General features: G+C 54.2%; 1 protein-coding gene across 3 annotated transcripts in view; it reads right to left on the bottom strand.

Moving 5' to 3' along the window:
* Positions 1–20,513, bottom strand: part of LOC139239314 (RAS guanyl-releasing protein 2-like) — a 160,427-nt gene that overhangs the window by 103,330 nt on the left and 36,584 nt on the right. For all 3 annotated transcript variants that reach the window (XM_070867983.1, XM_070867984.1, XM_070867986.1), the window contains exons 6-8: positions 18,954–19,104; positions 11,196–11,369; positions 10,052–10,168 (exon numbers count right to left, since the gene is read on the bottom strand). In XM_070867983.1, the coding sequence (XP_070724084.1) occupies positions 10,052–10,168; positions 11,196–11,369; positions 18,954–19,104 (442 nt within the window). The remainder of the gene's footprint in view (positions 1–10,051; positions 10,169–11,195; positions 11,370–18,953; positions 19,105–20,513) is intronic.

Raw genomic sequence — 20,513 nt, 5'->3', positions numbered from 1 at the left:
GCAAGTCGTTTGAAGAGTTGAGCACACTGGTGAGAGACCACCTGAAGTCAGCGAGCAGCCTACACATGGCCAGACACAGGTTCTACAACTACAGACGCTGTGTGGGCCAGAGCATACCCGACTTTGTGGCGGAACTTCGGAGGTTGGCTAGTTTATGTGAGTTCTCCGATGAACTAAGGAGAGAAGTACTGAGAGACTTTTTTATTGAAGGAATAGGCCATGCAGGCATATTCCGAAAGTTCATAGAGACCAAGAACCTGACCTTAGAGGCAGCAGCACTGGTCGCACAGACATTCCTGGCAGGAGAAGAAGAGACGAGGTTGATCTATACTGCGGGTACGACAACTAACGAAATATCGGAACAAGGGGTTCACAGCGTGAACCAAGCCGCTACCCCCACACACAGACAAAGGCAAGAGAGCAGGCCCTCAACAGCAGGCAGTGGCGCCAGAAGCCATCAAGGGCCACATGAACGGCTGTTCACACCTCCTCAACCCACAATGCGAGCAATCAACTACAAACTGAGAGAAGCTCAAGAGAGATCAGCCAGACGCAGCTCATCCTTTGGAAACAATGGAAGCGGTCTGTGCTGGAGATGTGGGGGAAGGCACTCAACAAGGGGGTGTCGATTTCAGCATGCTGTTTGCAGAAACTGCAAATATACAGGGCATCTGGCTCGCATGTGCAGAAAAACAGCAGCTCGGCTGGTATACGAATCGGAAGGGCCGGAAAGCGGACCAGAAGACGGTGGGGACAGTGCCCGGGGCACCGAGGTACAGCGGGTCAACATGATCAATGGCCACTGCTCTTACAACAAGACGACTCCAATAATGATGAGGGTCCTACTCAATGGGATACCCGTCACATGGAGCTGGATACGGGACCGTGTCAATCTCTCATGAGCTCTCAACAATTTGAACAGCTGTGGCTGCACAAAAGAGACAGACCAAAACTCACAAGGGTTGACACCAAACTAAGGACCTATACCAAAGAAATCGTCCCAGTCCTTGGCAGCGCCATGCTCTCAGTCACACACAAAGGGACAGTGAACTGACTTCCCCTGTGGATTGTCCCCGGAAATCTCCCAGCACTGCTGGGAAGAAGCTGGCTGGCAAAACTAAACTGGAAATAGGATAATGTTCACGCCATGTCGTCAGAGGAACGGACCTCCTGCTCAACAGTTCTAAGTCGATTTGAACATCTCTTTCAGCCAGGTGTGGGCACCTTCAAAGGGGTTAAAGTCAAAATCTACATCATACAGGATGCTAGACCGGTCCATCACAAGGCTAGAGCTGTGCTCTATGTGATGAGGGAAAAGATTGAACATGAGCTGGACAGGCTTCTGTGGGAAGGCATTATCTCACCCGTGGAATTTAGCGACTGGGCAAGTCCCATCGTCCCAGTCATGAAGCCTGATGGATCCGTACTAATCTGTGGGGACTACAAATCTACCATAAACAGAGTCTCTCTACAGGACCAATACCCGCTGCCCAGAGCGGAGGACTTATTTGCCACATTGGCTGGAGGAAAACTTTTCTCAAAACTAGATCTCACATCTGCGTATATGACACAAGAATTGACCGAGGAATCCAAGCTACTCACCACCATCAACACACATCGAGGTCTTTTCATGTACAATCGATGCCCATTCTGCATCAGGTCGGCAGCTGCTATATTCCAGCACAACATGGAGAGTCTGCTCAAGTCCATCCCGGGGACGGTTGGATTTCAAGACGACATACTTATCACGGGCAGGGACACCGACTCCCATCTCCGCAATTTGGAGGAAGTACTAAAGCGGTTGGATCGGGTAGGCCTAAGAGTTAAGAAATCCAAGTGCCTGTTTCTCGCGCCCGAGGTTGAATTTTTGGGCAGAAGGATTGCTGCTGATGGAATCTGCCAAACAGAGTCCAAAACAGAAGCAATTCGCCTGGCATCCAGGCCCCGGAATGTCTCAGAACTGCGCGCCTTTCTCGGGCTACTCAATTACTTTGGGAACTTTATGCAGAACTTAAGCACGCTGCTGGAGCCTCTCCACGTGCTACTCAGGAGGAGGTGCGATTGGTTTTGGGGGGACGCCCAGGAATGCGCCTTCAATAAGACACGCAACCTTCTGTGTTCCAACAGTGTTTTGGCTTTCTTTCATCCAGGTAAAAAGCTAGATCTTACATGTGATGTGTCAGTGTACGGGGTCGGGTGCGTTTTACAACATGTCAATAGTGCGGGCAAATTACAACCCATAGCTTATGCCTCCAGGTCACTTTCGTGGGCGGAGCGTGGGTATGGAATGGTAGAGAAGAGGTGCTCGCGTGCGTGTACGGTGTCAAAAAGATGCACCAATACCTTTTCGGGGCCAAGTTCGCGTTAGAAACCGACCACAAGCCCCTCACGTCCTTCCTATCCGAGAGCAAGGCAATAAACGCCAATGCCTCGGCGCGCATTCAACGGTGGGCACTCATGCTGGCGTCCTATGACTATACCATAAGGCACAGACCAGGCACAGACAACTGTGCCGACGCGCTTAGCAGGCTACCTCTGGCGACCACGGAGGGTCTGACGAACAGGACTGTGAGATGGTCATGGCAATCAATGCCTTTGAGTCCACAGGTTCGCCCATGACGGCTCGCCAAATCTGAGCCTGGATGACCAGCGATCTCACGTTATCCCTAGTCAAAAGATGTGTCTTAACTGGTGACTGGGCAGAGGCTCGCGATGCCTGCCCCGAGGAGATCAAACCTTTCCATAGGCACATGCATGAGCTGTCACTACAAGCAGACTGCCTGATGTGGGGCAGCCGAGTAGTTATGCCCTTGCGAGGCAGAGAGGCATTTGTCCGGGAGCTCCACTGCGAACACCCGGGGATCATTCTCATGAAGGCCATAGCCAGATCCCATGTCTGGTGGCCTGGCATTGACGCAGACTTGGAGCTCTGCGTCCGTCGGTGCACCATTTGTGCCCAACTCAGTAATGCCCCAAGGGAGGGCCCCCCTGAGCCCCTAGCCCTGGCCCACCAAACCGTGGTCAAAGGTGCACGTAGACTATGCGGGCCCATTCATGGGCAAAATGTTTCTCGTAGTTGTAGATGCATTTTCAAAGTGGATCGAATGCACCATTTTAAACTCGAGCACCACCTCCAGCACTGTGGAGAGCCTTAGAACCATGTTCGCGACGCACGACATTCCTGACATATTGGTCAGTGATAATGGTCCGTGCTTCACCAGCGCAGAATTGCAAGATTTTATAAGTGACCACGGCATAAATCACATTAAGACGGCACCGTTCAAGCCGGCCTCCAACGGCCAGGCGGAGCGAGCAGTGCAGATCATTAAACAAGGCATGCTAAAAATCCAAGGTCCCACGCTGTCGGGCCGCCTGTCGCGACTGCTGCTGGCATACAGACCTCATCCGCATTCATTGACTGGGATCCCCCCCACGCAACTATTGATGAAACGGACCTTAAACACAAGGCTCTCATTAATCCTCCCAGACATGCATGAAATCGTTGAGGCAAAGCGCCGTAAGCTAACCGAGTACCATGACAGAAATTTGAAGGGGAGGTGGAATGAGATAGGGGACAGAGTGTTTGTGCTAAACTATGGCAGGGGTCCCAAATGGCTTGTAGGAACAGTAACAGGCAAGGAAGGAAACAGGCTACTGGTGGTACAAATGGACAATGGTCAAACCTGCCAGAGGCATGTAGACCAAGTCAAAAGTAGATTTACCAACAACACTGCAGAACCAGAGGCAGACTACAATGTGGAACTCACACCACACCTGGTGGACAGACAGAGAGAACAACCTGAGGAAAGGGCAGTCTCAGCAGACAGCCCAGGCGAGATACCAGCAATCACACCGAAAGAAAAACAGGCACCAAGGCAAACAACTGAACCACAACTAAGACACTCCACACGAGAGCGTAGACTACCTGAGAGACTGAACCTATAAAGACAATAAGACCTTGGGGGAGGGCGATGTCATGTATATCACACTATTGTACATAACTGTATCTTACCATGCTATACATGACTGTAACTCGAGATGACCTGGAACCACAAGCTTACCTTACCACCAGGGGTGCACTTGTAGGAGACACTGGATACCTGTCCCAGACAGGTATATAAGGACAGGTCTCAGGCAAGTGAGGCATTCGAGAGCTGTGTAATAAAGGTGCCGGTCCTGAGTGACCTTGACTTCAGCATGTGCCTCGTGTGAGTCTGTACTGCAGGGACAGGACTTTACATAAGATTCCTAATATGTATACTATACAGTATAAATGCACACGACGCCCATACTTGAGAGAAGATCACTCTGTGACCAGTTACCTTTATTACCAAGACCTCAAGAGACAGACGGTGGTTGGAGCTTCCCCTTTTATACCTGAAAGTCCACGTTAGGAGTTTCTCCCACAAGTTCGCCCCCTGTGGTCAGTGTTCTCAAGGTGTGCAACTTAGGTCAGTTTATACATGGGTTACAATGATAGTTGAATACATGACATCACCTCCCCCCCAAAGTCTTATTGGGATCACAGGTTAAGTCTCTCTGATGGTTTATGCTCTCTTGTAGAGCGCCTGAGTTGGGGCTCTGGTTGTTGGGCGCTGGCCTGAGTGTCTGCTGTTTGCGGTGCCTCAGGCCAGTCCGGACTGCCCACCGTGACTGGGCTCTCCTCCACTTGGTTCCTGTGTTCGGTCACCTGTGGTGAAGTGAACTCTACGTCGTGTTCTTCCTCTGCTTCGTCTATGGGGTTGCTGAACCTCCTTTTAGTTTGATCCACATGTTTGCGGCAGATTTGTCCATTGGTAAGTTTAACTACCAAAACCCTATTCCCCTCTTTGGCAATCACAGTGACTGCAAGCCATTTGGGCCCTGCGGCGTAATTAAGGACAAAAACAGGATCATTGACATCAATACATCGCGCCCTCGCATTCCTGTCATGGTAGTCACATTGTGACTGACGCCTGCTCTCAACAATTTCTTTCATAGTCGGGTGTATAAGGGATAACCTGGTTTTGAGCATCCTTTTCATTAGTAGCTCTGCGGGTGGAAGCCCTATGAGCAAGTGTGGTCGGGATCTATAGGCCAACAGGAGGCATGATAAGCAGGTTTGTAGGGAACCCCCTTGGATTCTGAGCATCCCCTGTTTGATTATCTGCACTGCTCGTTCCACCTGGTCGTTTGAGGCCGGCTTGAACGGTGCCGTTCTAACATGGTTAATTCCATTGCCTGCCATGAAGTCCTGAAATTCAGTGCTTGTGAAGCATGGGCCATTGTCGCTGACCAAGACGTCCGGTAGACCGTGGGCGGCGAACATTGCCCGTAGACTTTCTACCGTGGCAGAGGATGTGCTTGAATTTAAAAGGGCACACTCGATCCATTTGAAGTAGGCGTCTACTACAACCAGAAACATTTTTCCCATGAAAGGACCTGCGTAGTCCACATGGATGCGTGACCAAGGCTTGGCGGGCCAGGACCAGGTGCGAAGGGGGGCTTCCCTGGGCGCATTGCTCAGCTGGGCACACGTGTTGCACCTGCAAACACAAAGTTCCAGGTCTGCATCTATCCCTGACCACCAAACGTGTGACCTGGCAATTGCTTTCATCATGACAATGCCCGGGTGCTCATTGTGAAGTTCTCTGATAAACACCTCTCTGCCCTTCTGGGGCATGACTACTCGATTTCCCCACAGTAGGCAATCGGCCTGAATCGAGAGTTCATCCTTGCGCCTATGAAACGGTTTAAACTCCTCAGGACACATTTCTTAACTAAAGACAGTAGCGGGGCTTTATTTGTCCAGACTTTAATCTGACGGGCTGTCACAGGTGAGCCTTCGCTTTCGAAAGCTTCAACAGCCATGACCATCTCAGCAACATGCTCAGCTGCCCCCTCAGTGGTGGCTTGTGGTAGCCTGCTGAGTGCATTGGCGCAGTTTTCAGTGCCCGGTCTGTGCCGAATTGTGTAGTTATAGGCGGCTAACGTAAGTGCCCACCTCTGTATGCGGGCTGATGTGTTTGCTTTTATGGTCTTGTTGTCAACCAAAAGGGACGTTAGGGGTTTGTGATCTGTCTCCAGCTCAAATTTCCTGCCAAACAGGTACTGGTGCATTTTTTTTACTGCATATACACATGCTAGCGCTTCCTTTTCTACCATCCAGTAGCCCCTTTCTGCCCGGGACAGACTTCTGGAGGCATAAGCTACCGGCTGTAATTGACCATTTGCATTCACATGCTGCAACACACACCCGACCCCATAGGACGACGCATCACACGTTAAAACTAGTTTCTTACATGGGTCATATAATGTTATTAGTTTGTTGGAGCATAACAAATTGCGTGCTCTATCAAAAGTCCTTTCCCCCCAGACCAAATTGCGACCTTTGCGTAGGAGCACATGTAGCGGCTCTAGCAGCGTGCTCAATTTGGGAAGAAAGTTGCCAAAACAGTTCAGGAGCCCCAGGAACGAACGCAGCTCCGTCGTGTTACGGGGTCTGGGTGCGCTCTGGATCGCTTCTGTTTTGGACGCAGCAGGGCTGATCCCATCTGCTGCTTCTCTCATCCCCAGGAATTCTACCTCTGGAGCTAAGAAGATGCACTTCGCCTTTTTCAGTCGCAGACCTATCCGGTCCAGTCTGTGTAGCACCTCCTCCAGGTTGTGGAGGTTGTCTTCAGTATCGTAACCCGTAATGAGGATGTCGTCCTGAAAAACCACGGTCCCTGGAATCGACTTGAGGAGGCTTTCCATATTTCGTTGGAAGATCGCGGCGGCTGAGCGAATCCCGAACGGACATCTGTTGTACTCAAACAACTCCTTGTGTGTCGTGATGGTGGTCAGCTTCTTCGACTCACTCGCCAGCTCCTGGGTCATGTAAGCTGAGGTCAGGTCCAATTTTGAAAAAAGTTTGCCACCGGATAGCGTCGCAAAGAGGTCCTCCGCTCTCGGTAGCGGGTACTGGTCTTGGAGTGACACCCGATTGATGGTGGCCTTGTAATCGCCACATATCCTGATCGACCCATCCGCCTTGAACACCGATACGATCAGGCTCGCCCAGTCACTGAATTCGACTGGCGAGATGATGCCTTCCCTCAGCAGGCGGTCCAATTCGCATTCAATCTTTTCTCGCATCACGTACGGCACCGCTCTGGCCTTGTGGTGTACTGGCCTGGCGTCCGGGTTTATGTGAATCACTCCCTTGGTCCCCATGAAAGTGCCGATGCCGGGTTGAAATAAAGAGTCAAATTTGTCCAGGACCTGTGAGCATGATACTCGCTCCACAAAAGAAATTGCATTGACATCGCTCCATTTCCACTTCATAACAGCAAGCCAACTCTTCCCTAGTAGTGCGGGACCGTCCCCTGGGACAACCCAGAGTGGCAACCTGTTCTCCGAATCTTTGTGGGTCACAACTACCATGGTGCTGCCTAGCACCGGAATGATCTCCTTTGTATATGTCCGTAGCAGTGCATCAATCGGCAATAATTTTGACCTCCTGGCCTTGGACACCCACAACCTTTCAAACTGTTTGATACTCATCAGGGACTGGCTGGCCCCCATGTCTAGCTCCATATATACTGGGATGCCATTGAGGAGCACTTCCATCATTATCAGTGGCGTCCTGGTGTATGAACTGTATGTGTGCTCTACATGAACTCGCTGAACTTCAGCTTCCAGCGATTTCCCCCGGTGTCCATTTGGCCCCGTAGGGCTTACATCGGGCCTGTCCTCCTCGTACATCAACCTGGCTGCAGGCTTCCTGCACATACGCACCAAGTGACCGCTGACGTTGCAGTTTCTGCAGGTATATTGCTGATACCTGCAAGCTCTGACTGGGTGTTTGCCTCCACACCTCCAGCATGAGCTAGAGGCCCCTTTGAAGGAAACAAAAGGTCCATTACCAGTCGATCGTCTCTGACTGTCTTTGTAACTGTCCTTAAACGCACCATTAACATGTGTTGATGGCCCCGTTACTGGCCGCATTGTCCATTGCGATGGCATGAATCGCCGTTCAGCTAGCCATTGTCTCTGTTGAATTCCCCCTTTGGGTTCGACTGCATGCTGGGGCATGTCCGATTGCCCTTGTCTGCCTAGAGAACTGTGTGCCGCGTTAACAATGTTGACTCCCTGGTCGTTTGCTGCATTTGAGCCAAGATTTTTGTCATATATCATTCTGGTCTCTTCCTCCCCTGAGATAAATGTCTGGGCTATCAGAGCTGCCGCTTCCAAGGTCAAGTCTTTAGTCTCAATCAGTTTCCTGAAAACCCCAGCGTGCCCGATGCCCTCAATAAAAAAAGTCTCTCAGCATCTCCGCTCTGCATGCATCTGGGAACTTACATAGGCTCGCCAGTCGCCGGAGGTCTGCCACGAAGTCTGGAACACTTTGCCCTTCTCGCCGCCGGTGCGTGTAAAACCGGTGTCTCACCATGTGCATGCTGCTCGCCGGTTAAAGGTGTTCCCCGATCAACTTACTGAGCTCTTCGAACATCTTGTCCGCCGGCTTCTCTGGCGCTAGTAGGTCCATCATCAGGGAGTACGTCCTGGATCCACAAACCTTCAGGAGATGAGCCCTGCGTTTGTCGGCCGAACCCTGCCCCAACCATTCTTTAGTGACAAAACTTTGCTGTAGTCTCTCAATAAAGTCGTCCCAATCATCACCAACACAGTACCTCTCTTCTGTGCTGCTAGTGGCCATGCTCGCATTGTTTAAATTCCAGTTTCTCGTCGCCAATAATATGTCCTTACTATACAGTATGAATGCACACGAGGCCCATACTTGAGAGAAGATCACTCTGTGACCAGTTACCTTTATTACCAAGACCCCAAGAGACAGACGGTGGGCTTATACCGGAAGATCCAGGTTAGAAGTGTCTCCCACAAGTTCACCCCCTGTGGTCAGTATTCTCAAGGTTTACAACTTAGGTCAGCTTATACATGGATTACAATGACAGTTGAATACATGACATCGCCGAGGGGGATTGACAGGGGAGATGTGTCGGCTGTGGCTCAGTGAGTACCTCTCTCTCTCTCGCCTCTGAGTCAGAAGGTCATGGGTTCAGGCTCCACTACAGGGACTTGAGCACAAATAGCTTGGCTGACATTCCCAGTGAAGTGCTGAGGGAGTGCCGTACTGTCGGAGGGGCAGTACTGAGGGAGCGCCACACTGTTGGAGGGGCAGTACTGAGGGAGCGCCACACTGTCGGAGGGGCAGTACTGAGGGAGCGCCGCACTGTCGGAGGGGCAGTACTGAGGGAGCACTGCACTGTCGGAGGGGCAGTACTGAGGAAGCGACGTACTGTCGGAGGGGCAGTACTGAGGGAGCCTCGCACTGTCGGAGGGGCAGTACTGAGGGAGCGCCGCACTGTCGGAGGGGCAGTACTGAGGGAGCGCCGCACTGTCGGAGGGGCAGTACTGAGGGAGCGCCGCACTGTTGGAGCGGCAGTACTGAGGGAGCACCATACTGTCGGAGGGGCAGTACTGAGGGAGCGCCGCACTGTCAGAGGGGCAGTACTGAGGGAGCGTCGCACTGTCGGAGGGGCAGTACTGAGGGAGCACCACATTGTTGGAGGAGCACTTGAGGGAAAGGGCCCTGCCTATATTTTAACTGAATGACGGAGGAAATGAGGACAGGTCCCTGGTAGTACGGGACTCAGAACCCAGTGTTTTCATGGCAGTGATTTGAAGCCCCTGGTTAAGGTCTCAATCCCAGACCGATTTCAGGATAAGGGGTCGGACATTTCGTACGGAGACAAGGAGAAATTTCAGCGTTCAAAGGGTGGTGAACGTTTGGAAAACCTCTACCCCAGAGAGCTGTGGAGGCTCAGTCGTTGACCATATTCAAGACTGGGACCTATCGATTTTTGGGCTATTAAGAGAATGAAGGGATGTAGGGAGCGGGCGGGAAAGTGGAGTTGAGGTCGAAGATCTGCCATGATTGAATTGAATGGCGGAGCAGGCTCGAGGGACCGAATGACCGACTCCTGTTCCTATTTCTGATATGCGGTATAGCTCCCATCCCGTGCGCGGTTCGCTGCGATACTGTTGAATGGTTGCACTGCACTCCCACCTTTACAACATCGGGACTGATGTAGTGGTAAGTCTCCTTCAGACGGGAGATGGCGCTGTGACTCAAACCGCCAATCACCGCCATCAGCGTATTATAGTTCTGGAGCTGCAGCAGCCTCTGCAAATAACACAACAGCCAATGAGAGGGGAGCCATCAAAAATCCAGAAAGAGCTTTACTCTGTATCTAATCCCCTGTACCTGCCCTGGGAGTGTGTGATGGGACAGTGTAGAGGGAGCTTTACTCTGTATCTAACCCGTGCTGTACCTGCCCTGGGAGTGTTTGATGGGACAGTGTAGAGGGAGCTTTACTCTGTATCTAACCCCCTGTACCTGCCCTGGGAGTGTGTGATAGGACGGTGAAGAGGGATCTTTACTCTGTATCTAACCCCCTGTACCTGCCCTGGGAGTGTTTGATGGGACGGTGTAGAGGGAGCTTTACTCTGTATCTAACCCATGCTGTACCTGCCCTGGGAATGTTTGATGGGACGGTGTAGAGGGAGCTTTACTCTGTATCTAACCCCGTGCTGTACCTGCCCTGGGAGTGTTTGATGGGACAGTGTAGAGGGAGCTTTACTCTGTATCTAACCTCCTGTACCTGCCCTGGGAGTGTTTGATGGGACAGTGTAGAGGGAGCTTTACTCTGTATCTAACCTCCTGTACCTGCCCTGGGAGTGTTTGATGGGACAGTGTAGAGGGAGCTTTACTCTGTATCTAACCTCCTGTACCTGCCCTGGGAGTGTTTGATGGGACAGTGTAGAGGGAGCTTTACTCTGTATCTAACCCCGTGCTGTACCTGCCCTGGGAGTGTTTGATGGGACAGTGTAGAGGGAGCTTTACTCTGTATCTAACCCCGTGCTGTACCTGCCCTGGGAGTGTGTGATGGGACAGTGTAGAGGGAGCTTTACTCTGTATCTAACCCCCTGTACCTGCCCTGGGAGTGTTTGATGGGACAGTGTAGAGGGAGCTTTACTCTGTATCTAACCCCATGTTGTACCTGCCCTGGGAGTGTTTGACATTGACACTGGGTGTCTGAAGTTGAATGAGTTTGTCTTAACGCCCCCCCCCCCGTTGAAATTTTGTGAAAAGGAAGTGACCTTTGACCTCGGCCTGCACCCCGCAGTGGAGCCTGGCCCCCGACACCTACCTGGGCCACATGGACAAACTTGGTGATGACTTCTGCCCTCTGTTGGGGCGTGTGCATGCTCAGGACCATCATCTGTACCCACTGTGAGACGCTGTTGAACAAGCTGATGAACCGTTCCAGGATGGGGTTATCCTTGGTGCAGCCATGCTTTGCAAAGCTTTGGTAATCCCGGAACTGCGTGGAGAACGGAAAGAGTGTAATGCCAAACAGAGAAAGGAAAATATGCATCTGCCTATATAAACACACATTGCTGGGCAGTTTTGCCCCATTATAAATTCCCCTGTCCACAGTTCGAATGGGACCTGCCCAGGTCAACTTGTAGTGATGTAACACCACCAATGGTGGGAGGGCATAATTACAGCGACTAGTTTTATTTTACAGGCATGCGCCAACCTAAGTTCCATTTCAAATTGCCTCCGACAACGAATCCTCTTCACCACTTGCACGAACTTCGTAGCGGCTTTATTGGGAGTGTGAAGAATTTTGGGCACACAGGAAGCATGGACCAGAATTCAAAACCGATGGGTTCTAATCCCAGAGTGTCAACCGTGAATCGGTTGGTATCTCACTCTTGCCTTGGAGTCAGTAGGTTGTAGTTTCAAGCTCCACTCCAGAGATTTGGGCACAAAATTTGAGGCAAACCCTCCCAGTGCAGTACTGAGGGAGCGCCGCACTGTCGGAGGGGCAGTACTGAGGGAGCGCCGCACTGTCGGAGGGGCAGTACTGAGGGAGCGCCGCACTGTCGGAGGGGCAGTACTGAGGGAGCGACGCACTGTCGGAGGGGCAGTACTGAGGGAGCGTCGCACTGTCGGAGGGGCAGTACTGAGGGAGCGTCGCACTGTCGGAGGGGCAGTACTGAGGGAGCGCCGCACTGTCGGAGGGGCAGTACTGAGGGAGTGACACACTGTCGGAGGGGCAGTACTGAGGGAGCGTCGCACTGTCAGAGGGGCAGTACTGAGGGAGCGCCGCACTGTCGGAGGGGCAGTACTGAGGGAGCGCCGCACAGTCGGAGGGGCAGTACTGAGGGAGCGCCGCACTGTCGGAGGGGCAGTACTGAGGGAGCTCCGCACTGTCGGAGAGGAATCACTGAAGGAGTGCCGCACTGTCGGAGTGGCAGTACTGAGGGAGTGACACACTGTTGAAGAGGAATTACTGAGGGAGCGCCGCACTGTCGGAGGGGCTGTACTGAGGGAGCGCCGCACTGTCGGAGGTGTCGTCTTTCAGATGAGACATAAACCCAGGCCCCGACTGCCCTCTCAGGTGGGTGTAAAAGATCCCAGGGCCACTATTGGAAGAGCAGGGGGAGTTCTCCCCGGTGTCCTAGTGCCAACATTTACCCAGAAGCAAAACAGATTATCTGATTGAACTCCTTGCTGTGTGTGGGAGCTTGCTGTGCACAAATTGGCTGCTCGGTTTCCAACATTACAACAGCAACCACACGTCAAAAAGTACTTCGTTGGCTGGGAAGCATTTGGGACGTCCTGAGGGTGTGAAAGGCGCTATAGAAATGCAAATCTTTTTTCAAATCCCCCATCGCAGGTTACCAGAATCTACCAAACCAGGAAATGATGGCCAAACAGCTTCAGCAATGGAGACATTTCCCCAATCCTGTCCTTCCTGTGGGTAAGCAGACAGTGGTTGTCCAGCCCTCCCCATGGCCGAGATGGATTAGGGTTAAGTATATAAAATCACGTATAAAATTCTTACAGGGCTTGACAGGGTAGATGCAGGGAGGGTGTTTCCCCCCGGGCTGGGGAGTCTAGAACCAGGGGTCACACAGTCTCAGGATAAGGGGTCAGCCATTGAGGACTGAGATGAGGAGGAATTTCTTCACTCAGAGGGAGGTGAATCTTTGGAATTCTCTGCCCCAGAGGGCTGTGGAGGCTCAGTCGTTGAGTATATTCAAGGCTGAGGTCGATAAATTTTTGGATATTAAGGGAATCGAGGGATCGGGCGGGAAAGTGGAGTTGAGGTCGAAGATCAGCCGCGATCTCGTTGAATGGCGGAGCAGGCTCGAGGGGCCGAATGGCCGACTCCTGCTTCTAATTCGTATGTTCTTAACCGTCTTCAGCAACTGAAGAGCTGAGGCTTCTGAAGGTCACCTAGATAGAATCTAAAAGACTGACGGAACTGAGCAGGAGTGCTCACTCTACGAGCCCACCTGCTGCCCAGATACTGGGGAAGCCTTGATAACAGGCTCACTTTACAATGTATGAGCAATTTATACAGTGCCTTTCACGACCACCGGACATCTCAAAGAGCTTTACAGCCAATGAAATACGTTTGGAGATTAGTCACTTGTAATACGGCAGCCAATTTGCGCACAGCAAGCTCCCACAAACAACAATGTGCTAATGACACAGATCATCTGTTTTTGTTAAGTTGATTGAGGGATAAATATTGGCCACAGGACACCGGGGAGAACTCCCCTGCTCTTCTTTGAAATAGTAGCCATGAGATCTTTTATGTCCACCTTAGAGAGCAGACGGTGCCTCTGCCAGTGCGGCACTCCCTCAGTACTGCCCCTCAGACAGTGCGGCGCTCCCTCAGTACTGCCCCTCCGACAGTGCAGCGCTCCCTCAGTCCTGCCCCTCCGACAGTGCAGCGCTCCCTCAGTACTGCCCCTCCGACAGTGCGGCGCTCCCTCTGTGCTGCCCCTCCGACAGTGCAGCGCTCCCTCAGTACTGCCCCTCCGACAGTGCGGCGCTCCCTCAGTACTGCCCCTCCGACAGTGCGGCACTCCCTCAGTGCTGCCCCTCCGACAGTGCGGCGCTCCCTCAGTACTGCCCCTCCGACAGTGCGGCGCTCCCTCAGTACTGCCCTTGCGACAGTGCGGCGCTCCCTCAGTCCTGCCCCTCCAACAGTGCGGCACTCCCTCAGTCCTGCCCCTCCGACAGTGCAGCGCTCCCTCAGTCCTGCCCCTCCGACAGTGCGGCACTCCCTCAGTCCTGCCCCTCCGACAGTGCGGCGCTCCCTCAGTACTGCCCCTCCGACAGTGCGGTACTCCCTCAGTCCTGCCCCTCCGACAGTGCGGCGCTCCCTCAGTACTGCCCCTCCAACAGTGCGGCGCTCCCTCAGTCCTGCCCCTCCGACAGTGCGGCGCTCTCAGTCCTGCCCCTCCGACAGTGCGGCACTCCATCAGTCCTGCCCCTCCGACAGTGCAGCGCTCCCTCTGTGCTGCCCTCCGACAGTGCGGTACTCCATCAGTACTGCCCCTCCGACAGTGCGGCACTCCCTCAGTCCTGCCCCTCCGACAGTGCAGCGCTCCCTCTGTGCTGCCCTCCGACAGTGTGGCGCTCCCTCGGTACTGCCCTACCAACAATGCGGCGCTCCCTCAGTACTGCCCCTCCTTCAGTGCAGCACTCCATCAGTACTGCCCCTCCGACAGTGCTACACTCCCTCAGTACTGCCCCTCCGACAGTGCAGCGCTCCCTCAGTACTGCCCTTCCAACAATGCGGTGCTCCCTCAGTACTGCCCCTCCGACAGTGCAGCGCTCCCTCAGTACTGCCCTTCCAACAGTGCGGCACTCCCTCAGTACTGCCCCTCCGACAGTGCGGTGCTCCCTCAGTACTGCCCCTCCGAAGGTACGGCGCTCCCTCAGCACTGCCCCTCCGACAGTGCGGTGCTCCCTCAGTACTGCCCCTCCGAAGGTACGGCGCTCCCTCAGCACTGCCCCTCCGACAGTGCGGCGCTCCCTCAGCACTGCCCCTCCGACAGTGCAGTGCTCCCTCAGTACTACCCCTCCGACAGTACGGCGCTCCCTCAGTACTACCCCTCCGACAGTGCGGCGCTCACTCAGTACTGCCCCTCCGACAGTGCGGCGCTCCCTCAGTACTACCCCTCCGACAGTGCGGCGCTCCCTCAGTACTGCCTCTCCGACAGTGCGGCGCTCCCTCAGTACTGCCCCTCCGACAGTGCGGCACTCCCTCAGTACTACCCCTCCGACAGTACGGCGCTCCCTCAGTACTACCCCTCCGACAGTGCGGCGCTCACTCAGTACTGCCCCTCCGACAGTACGGCGCTCCCTCAGTACTGCCCCTCCGACAGTGCGGCGCTCCCTCAGCACTGCCCCTCTGACAGTGCGGCGCTCCCTCAGCACTGCCCCTCCGACAGTGCAGTGCTCCCTCAGTACTACCCCTCCGACAGTACGGCGCTCCCTCAGTACTACCCCTCCGACAGTGCGGCGCTCACTCAGTACTGCCCCTCCGACAGTGCGGTGCTCCCTCAGTACTACCCCTCCGACAGTGCGGCGCTCCCTCAGTACTGCCTCTCCGACAGTGCGCCGCTCCCTCAGTACTGCCTCTCCGACAGTGCGGCACTCCCTCAGTACTACCCCTCCGACAGTACGGCGCTCCCTCAGTACTACCCCTCCGACAGTACGGCGCTCACTCAGTACTGCCCCTCCGACAGTACGGCGCTCCCTCAGTACTGCCCCTCCGACACTCCCTCAGTACTACCCCTCCGACAGTACGGCGCTCCCTCAGTACTACCCCTCCGACAGTACGGCGCTCCCTCAGCACTGCACTGTCAGCCTAGATTCTTTTGTGCTCAAGTCCCTGGAGTGGGACTTGAACCCACAACCTGCTGACTCAGAGGCGAGAGTGCTGCCCCCTGAGCCACGGCTGACACTAATTAGTGAGATAAGGATGAAGAGAGCCCGTAGTGTGTTCTCAGAACTAAAATCTCTCTGCCTTGGGTTTATCTAGCTGTGAGGAAAGATTGGATAGGCTGGGGTTGTGTTCTTTGGAACAGAGGAGGCTGAGGGGAGACCTGATTGAGGTGTATAAAATGATGAGGGGCCTGGATAGAGTGGATAGGATGGACCTGTTTCCCTTGGCAGAGGGGTCAACAACCAGGGGGCATAGATTTAAGGTAATTGGGGGGAGGTTTAGAGGGGATTTGAGGGGAAATGTCTTCACCCAGAGGGTGGTGGGGGTCTGGAACTCACGGCCTGAAAGGGTGGTAGAGGCAGAAACCCTCACCACATTTAAAAAGTACTTGGAGGTGCACTTGTAACCTGCAGGGTTACGGACCGAGAGCGGGAAAGTGGGATTAGGCCGGGTAGCGGACACGCTGTAAATTTCCACAACTCTGCGCTCTCAGTGAATCTCCCCTGCACCCTCTCCGTGACCTTGACATCCTTCCCGAGGTCGGGCGCGTAAAGCTAGGCCTAACTGCGGCCTACCTAGTCAGGGTTGCTACGCTCCGAATGCATTGGAAACCATGGCAACGGTAACGTTGGTGCGTCACGAGACACAATAGGAAATGGTTGGTGGGGGGGGAGGGGAACCCAAAGCTATTATTTTTAGAAACAACAGGCTTTTGATTTCCAGTTGATGTTTTCGAAAGGTCGGAACTTCAGTCTTAAGGTCGGGCCCTCCTGTTCAGGCCCAGACTGAGCCTGTCACTCTTTAACAGCATCTCCCTGCGGAAAAAGGAAATGCATCTCATATTCTCCCAACAGGAAACAGGGCTATGTGTGGGGACAGAGATAGCAGGAGAGGGCCTTCAGCAGATGCAGTGCGGCTTGGAATTAGCAGAGTAAAATGTCACTTGGCTACACCGGCCCCGTTTCTGAACAAATTTCATTGAAGGGGGCCGGAGGGGAGGGATAGCAGTCTCGTTAAATGAAACGGTGTTTGAATCCAAATCAGGGGATGCCCGTGAGATATAAACTTTCATTTCTACAACAACGATAATTTCTATTTATATAGCACCTTTAATGCAGTGAAAACTCCCAAGGCGTTTGACAGGAGCGTTATATGACAAACGAGCCCCATAAAGAGATATTAAGAAAGGTGCTTGATCAAAGAGGTTTTAAGGAGCGTCTTAAGGAGGAGAGAGAGGTAGCGAGGCGGAGAGGTTTGGGCAGGGAGTTCCTGTGGAATTCCCTGCCGCAGAGAGTTGTTGAGGCCGGTTCATTGGATATATTCAAGGAGGGAGTTAGATGTGGCCCTTACGGCTAAGGGGATCAAGGGGTATGGAGAGAAAGCAGGAAAGGGGTACTGAGGGAATGATCAGCCATGATCTTATTGAATGGCGGTGCAGGCACGAAGGGCCGAATGGCCTACTCCTGCACCTATTTTCTATGTCTCTATGTTTCCAGAGCTTGGGGCCCAGGCAACAGAAGGCACGGCCACCGATGGTGGAGCGATTATAATCAGGGATGCTCAGGAGGGCAGAATTAGAGGAGCGCAGACATCTCGGGGGGTTGTGGGGCTGGAGGAGATTACAGAGATAGGGAGGGGGCGAGAGCCATGGAGGGATTTGAAAATAAGGAGGAGAATGACAATGCCTTTCACCACACCAGGACGTCCCAAAGCGCTTTACAGCCAATGAAGTTCTTTTTCAAGTGCAGTCACTGTTGTAATGTGGGAAAAGCGGCAGCCAATTTGCGCACAGCAAGCTCCCACTCACAGCAATAACTGGCTAATCTGTTTTTTTTTGGTGATGTTGATTGAGGGATAAAAATTGGCTCCAGGACACCGGGGAGAACTCCCCTGCTCTTCTTCCAATAGTGACCGTGCGATTTTTTAACATCCACCTGAGAGGGCAGAAGGGGCCTCGGTTTAACATCTCATCCGAAAGGTGGTGCCACTGACAGTGCGGCCCTCCCTCAGTACTGCCCCTCCGACAGTGCGGCGCTCCCTCAGTACGGTCCCTCCGACAGTGCGGCGCTCCCTCAGTACTGCCCCTCCGACAGTGCGGCGCTCCCTCAGTACTGCCCCTCCGACAGTGTGGCGCTCCCTCAGTACTGCCCCTCCGACAGTGCGGCGCTCCCTCAGTACTGCCTCTCCGACAGTGCGGCGCTCCCTCAGTACTGCCCCTCCGACAGTGCGGCACTCCCTCAGTACTGCCCCTCCGACAGTATGGGCGAAGCTTTATCAGAAGGTTGTGGATTTGAGCCCCACTCCAGAGACTTGAGTCCATAATCCAGGCCGACACTCATAGTGCCAGTACTGAAGAAATGCCGCACTGTCGGAGGGGCAGTACTGAGGGAGTGCTGCACTGTCGGAGGGGCAGTATTGAGGGAGCGCCGCATTGTCGGAGGGGCAGTACTGAGGGAGTGCCGCACTGTCGGAGGGGCAGTACTGAGGGAGTGCCGCACTGTCGGAGGGGCAGTACTGAGGGAGTGCGCACTGTCGGAGGGGCGGTACTGAGGGAGTGCCGCACTGTCGGAGGGGCAGTACTGAGGGAGCGCCGCACTGTCGGAGGGGCAGTACTCAGGGAGCGCCGCACTGTCGGAGGGGCAGTACTCAGGGAGCGCCGCACTGTCGGAGGTGGCAACTTTCGGATGTGACGTTAAACCGAGGCCCCGTCTGCCCTCTCAGGTGGATGTAAAAGACCCCATGGCAGTTACTGGAAGAAGAACAGGGGGAGTTCTCCCCGGTGTCCTGAGACCAATATTTATCCCTCAACCAACCTCACTAAAAAAACAGATTAGCCAGTCACTGCTGTGTGTGGGAGCTTGCTGTGCGCAAATCGGCTGCCGTGTTCGCCACATGATAACAGTGACTGCACTTGAAAAAGTACTTCATTGGCTGTAAAGCGCTTTGGGAGGTCGGAAAAGGCGCAGGGGGAAATGCGATTCTAAACCGAGCTAAAATGGGCTCCCTCCTTCTGCATCTGTGGATACAGAAAAGTGAAGTCCTTTCCTGGGAATAATTAAACAGCAGATTTCACCTCCTCCCATTTGCTTGTCTAATTTTGAAGGCCAACAAAGATTTCCAAGAGCCAGGAAAGAGAAGGGTTCTCACCAGTATCCGACAGAAGGACTTGTATTCCAGGTAGGTCAGATGCTCGGCTAACTCCAGGGGGCCCAGGTGGTCAAAGAGGAGAGACATCTTCCTCTTCTTCTGCGTGACATGGTTGCGTTGTGTGACCTGCCTCTTCCACTCGAATGAAGGTCTGTAAAGGGAACAGCCGCGGGGATTGTATGGGTCAGGGGGATGGCAGGTGTGGGCGGGAAGCTGAGCCGGGCGACGCGCAGAGCTAGGGGCAAAGGCACCTAGTGTCTCCCCGTCGTGTATTCCTCATCTTTAAACAGCCGCTCAGATCTCAGATATACCTCCTGCTCCCCACATCAACCTTCTCCGCAACTGCTACACCTCCACCTCCAGCTCCCCCCAGCACTCCCCCACATCCCACACCCCAACCCTTCCCCACGTCCCACACCCCAACCCTTCCCCAAGTCCCACACCCCAACCCTTCCCCACGTCCCACACCCCAACCCTTCCCCAAGTCCCACACCCCAACACTTCCCCAAGACCTACACCCCAACATTTCCCCAAGTCCCACACCCCAACCCTTCCCCCAGCTCCCACACCCCAACCCTTCCCCCAAGTCCCACACCCCAACCCTTCCCCCAGCTCCCACACCCCAACCCTTCCCCCAAGTCCCACACCCCAACACTTCCCCAAGACCTACACCCCAACACTTCCCCAAGTCCCACACCCCAACCCTTCCCCCAGCTCCCACACCCCAACCCTTCCCCCAGCTCCAACACCCCAACCCTTCCCCCAAGTCCCACACCCCAATCCTTCCCCCAGCTCCCACACCCCAACCCTTCCCCAAGTCCCAAACCCCAACCCTTCCCCCAAGTCCCACACCCCAACCCTTCCCCAAGTCCCACACCCCAACCCTTCCCCACGTCCCACACCCCAACCCTTCCCCAAGTCCCACACCCCAACACTTCCCCAAGACCTACACCCCAACACTTCCCCAAGTCCCACACCCCAACCCTTCCCCCAGCTCCCACACCCCAACCCTTCCCCCAAGTCCCACACCCCAACCCTTCCCCAAGTCCCACACCCCAACCCTTCCCCAAGTCCCACACCCCAACCCTTCCCCAAGACCTACACCACAACACTTCCCCAAGTCCCACACCCCAACACTTCCCCAAGTCCCACACCCCAACCCTTCCCCAAGTCCCACACCCCAACCCTTCCCCAAGACCTACACCCCAACACTTCCCCACGTCCCACACCCCAACCATTCCCCAAGTCCCACACCCCAACCCTTCCCCCATGTCCCACACCCTAACCTTTCCTCCAAGTCCCACACCCCTATCTTCTCCCCAACTCCTGTTCCTTCAACCTTCCCCTGAACCGTCTCCATCCCACCTCCACTCCTCCTTCAGGTTCCTCAGACACTCCTCCCCATCTATTGGCTTTCACGATGCCCGCCATGAAGCCCCATGCCCCGCAGTGACCCCGCATTAACCCCGCGGTGAGCCTTACTGTAACCCTGCAGTGACCTCCCGCTCCTTTTGCTCATCCCCCGCTGCAACCTACAGCGAACCCCCCGCCAGCCCTGCG

This window comes from Pristiophorus japonicus, chromosome 27 (assembly GCF_044704955.1).
Source record: "Pristiophorus japonicus isolate sPriJap1 chromosome 27, sPriJap1.hap1, whole genome shotgun sequence".
In the NCBI taxonomy this organism is placed as follows: Eukaryota; Metazoa; Chordata; class Chondrichthyes; family Pristiophoridae; genus Pristiophorus; species Pristiophorus japonicus.
This window is presented reverse-complemented; position numbering and strand designations above follow the sequence as displayed.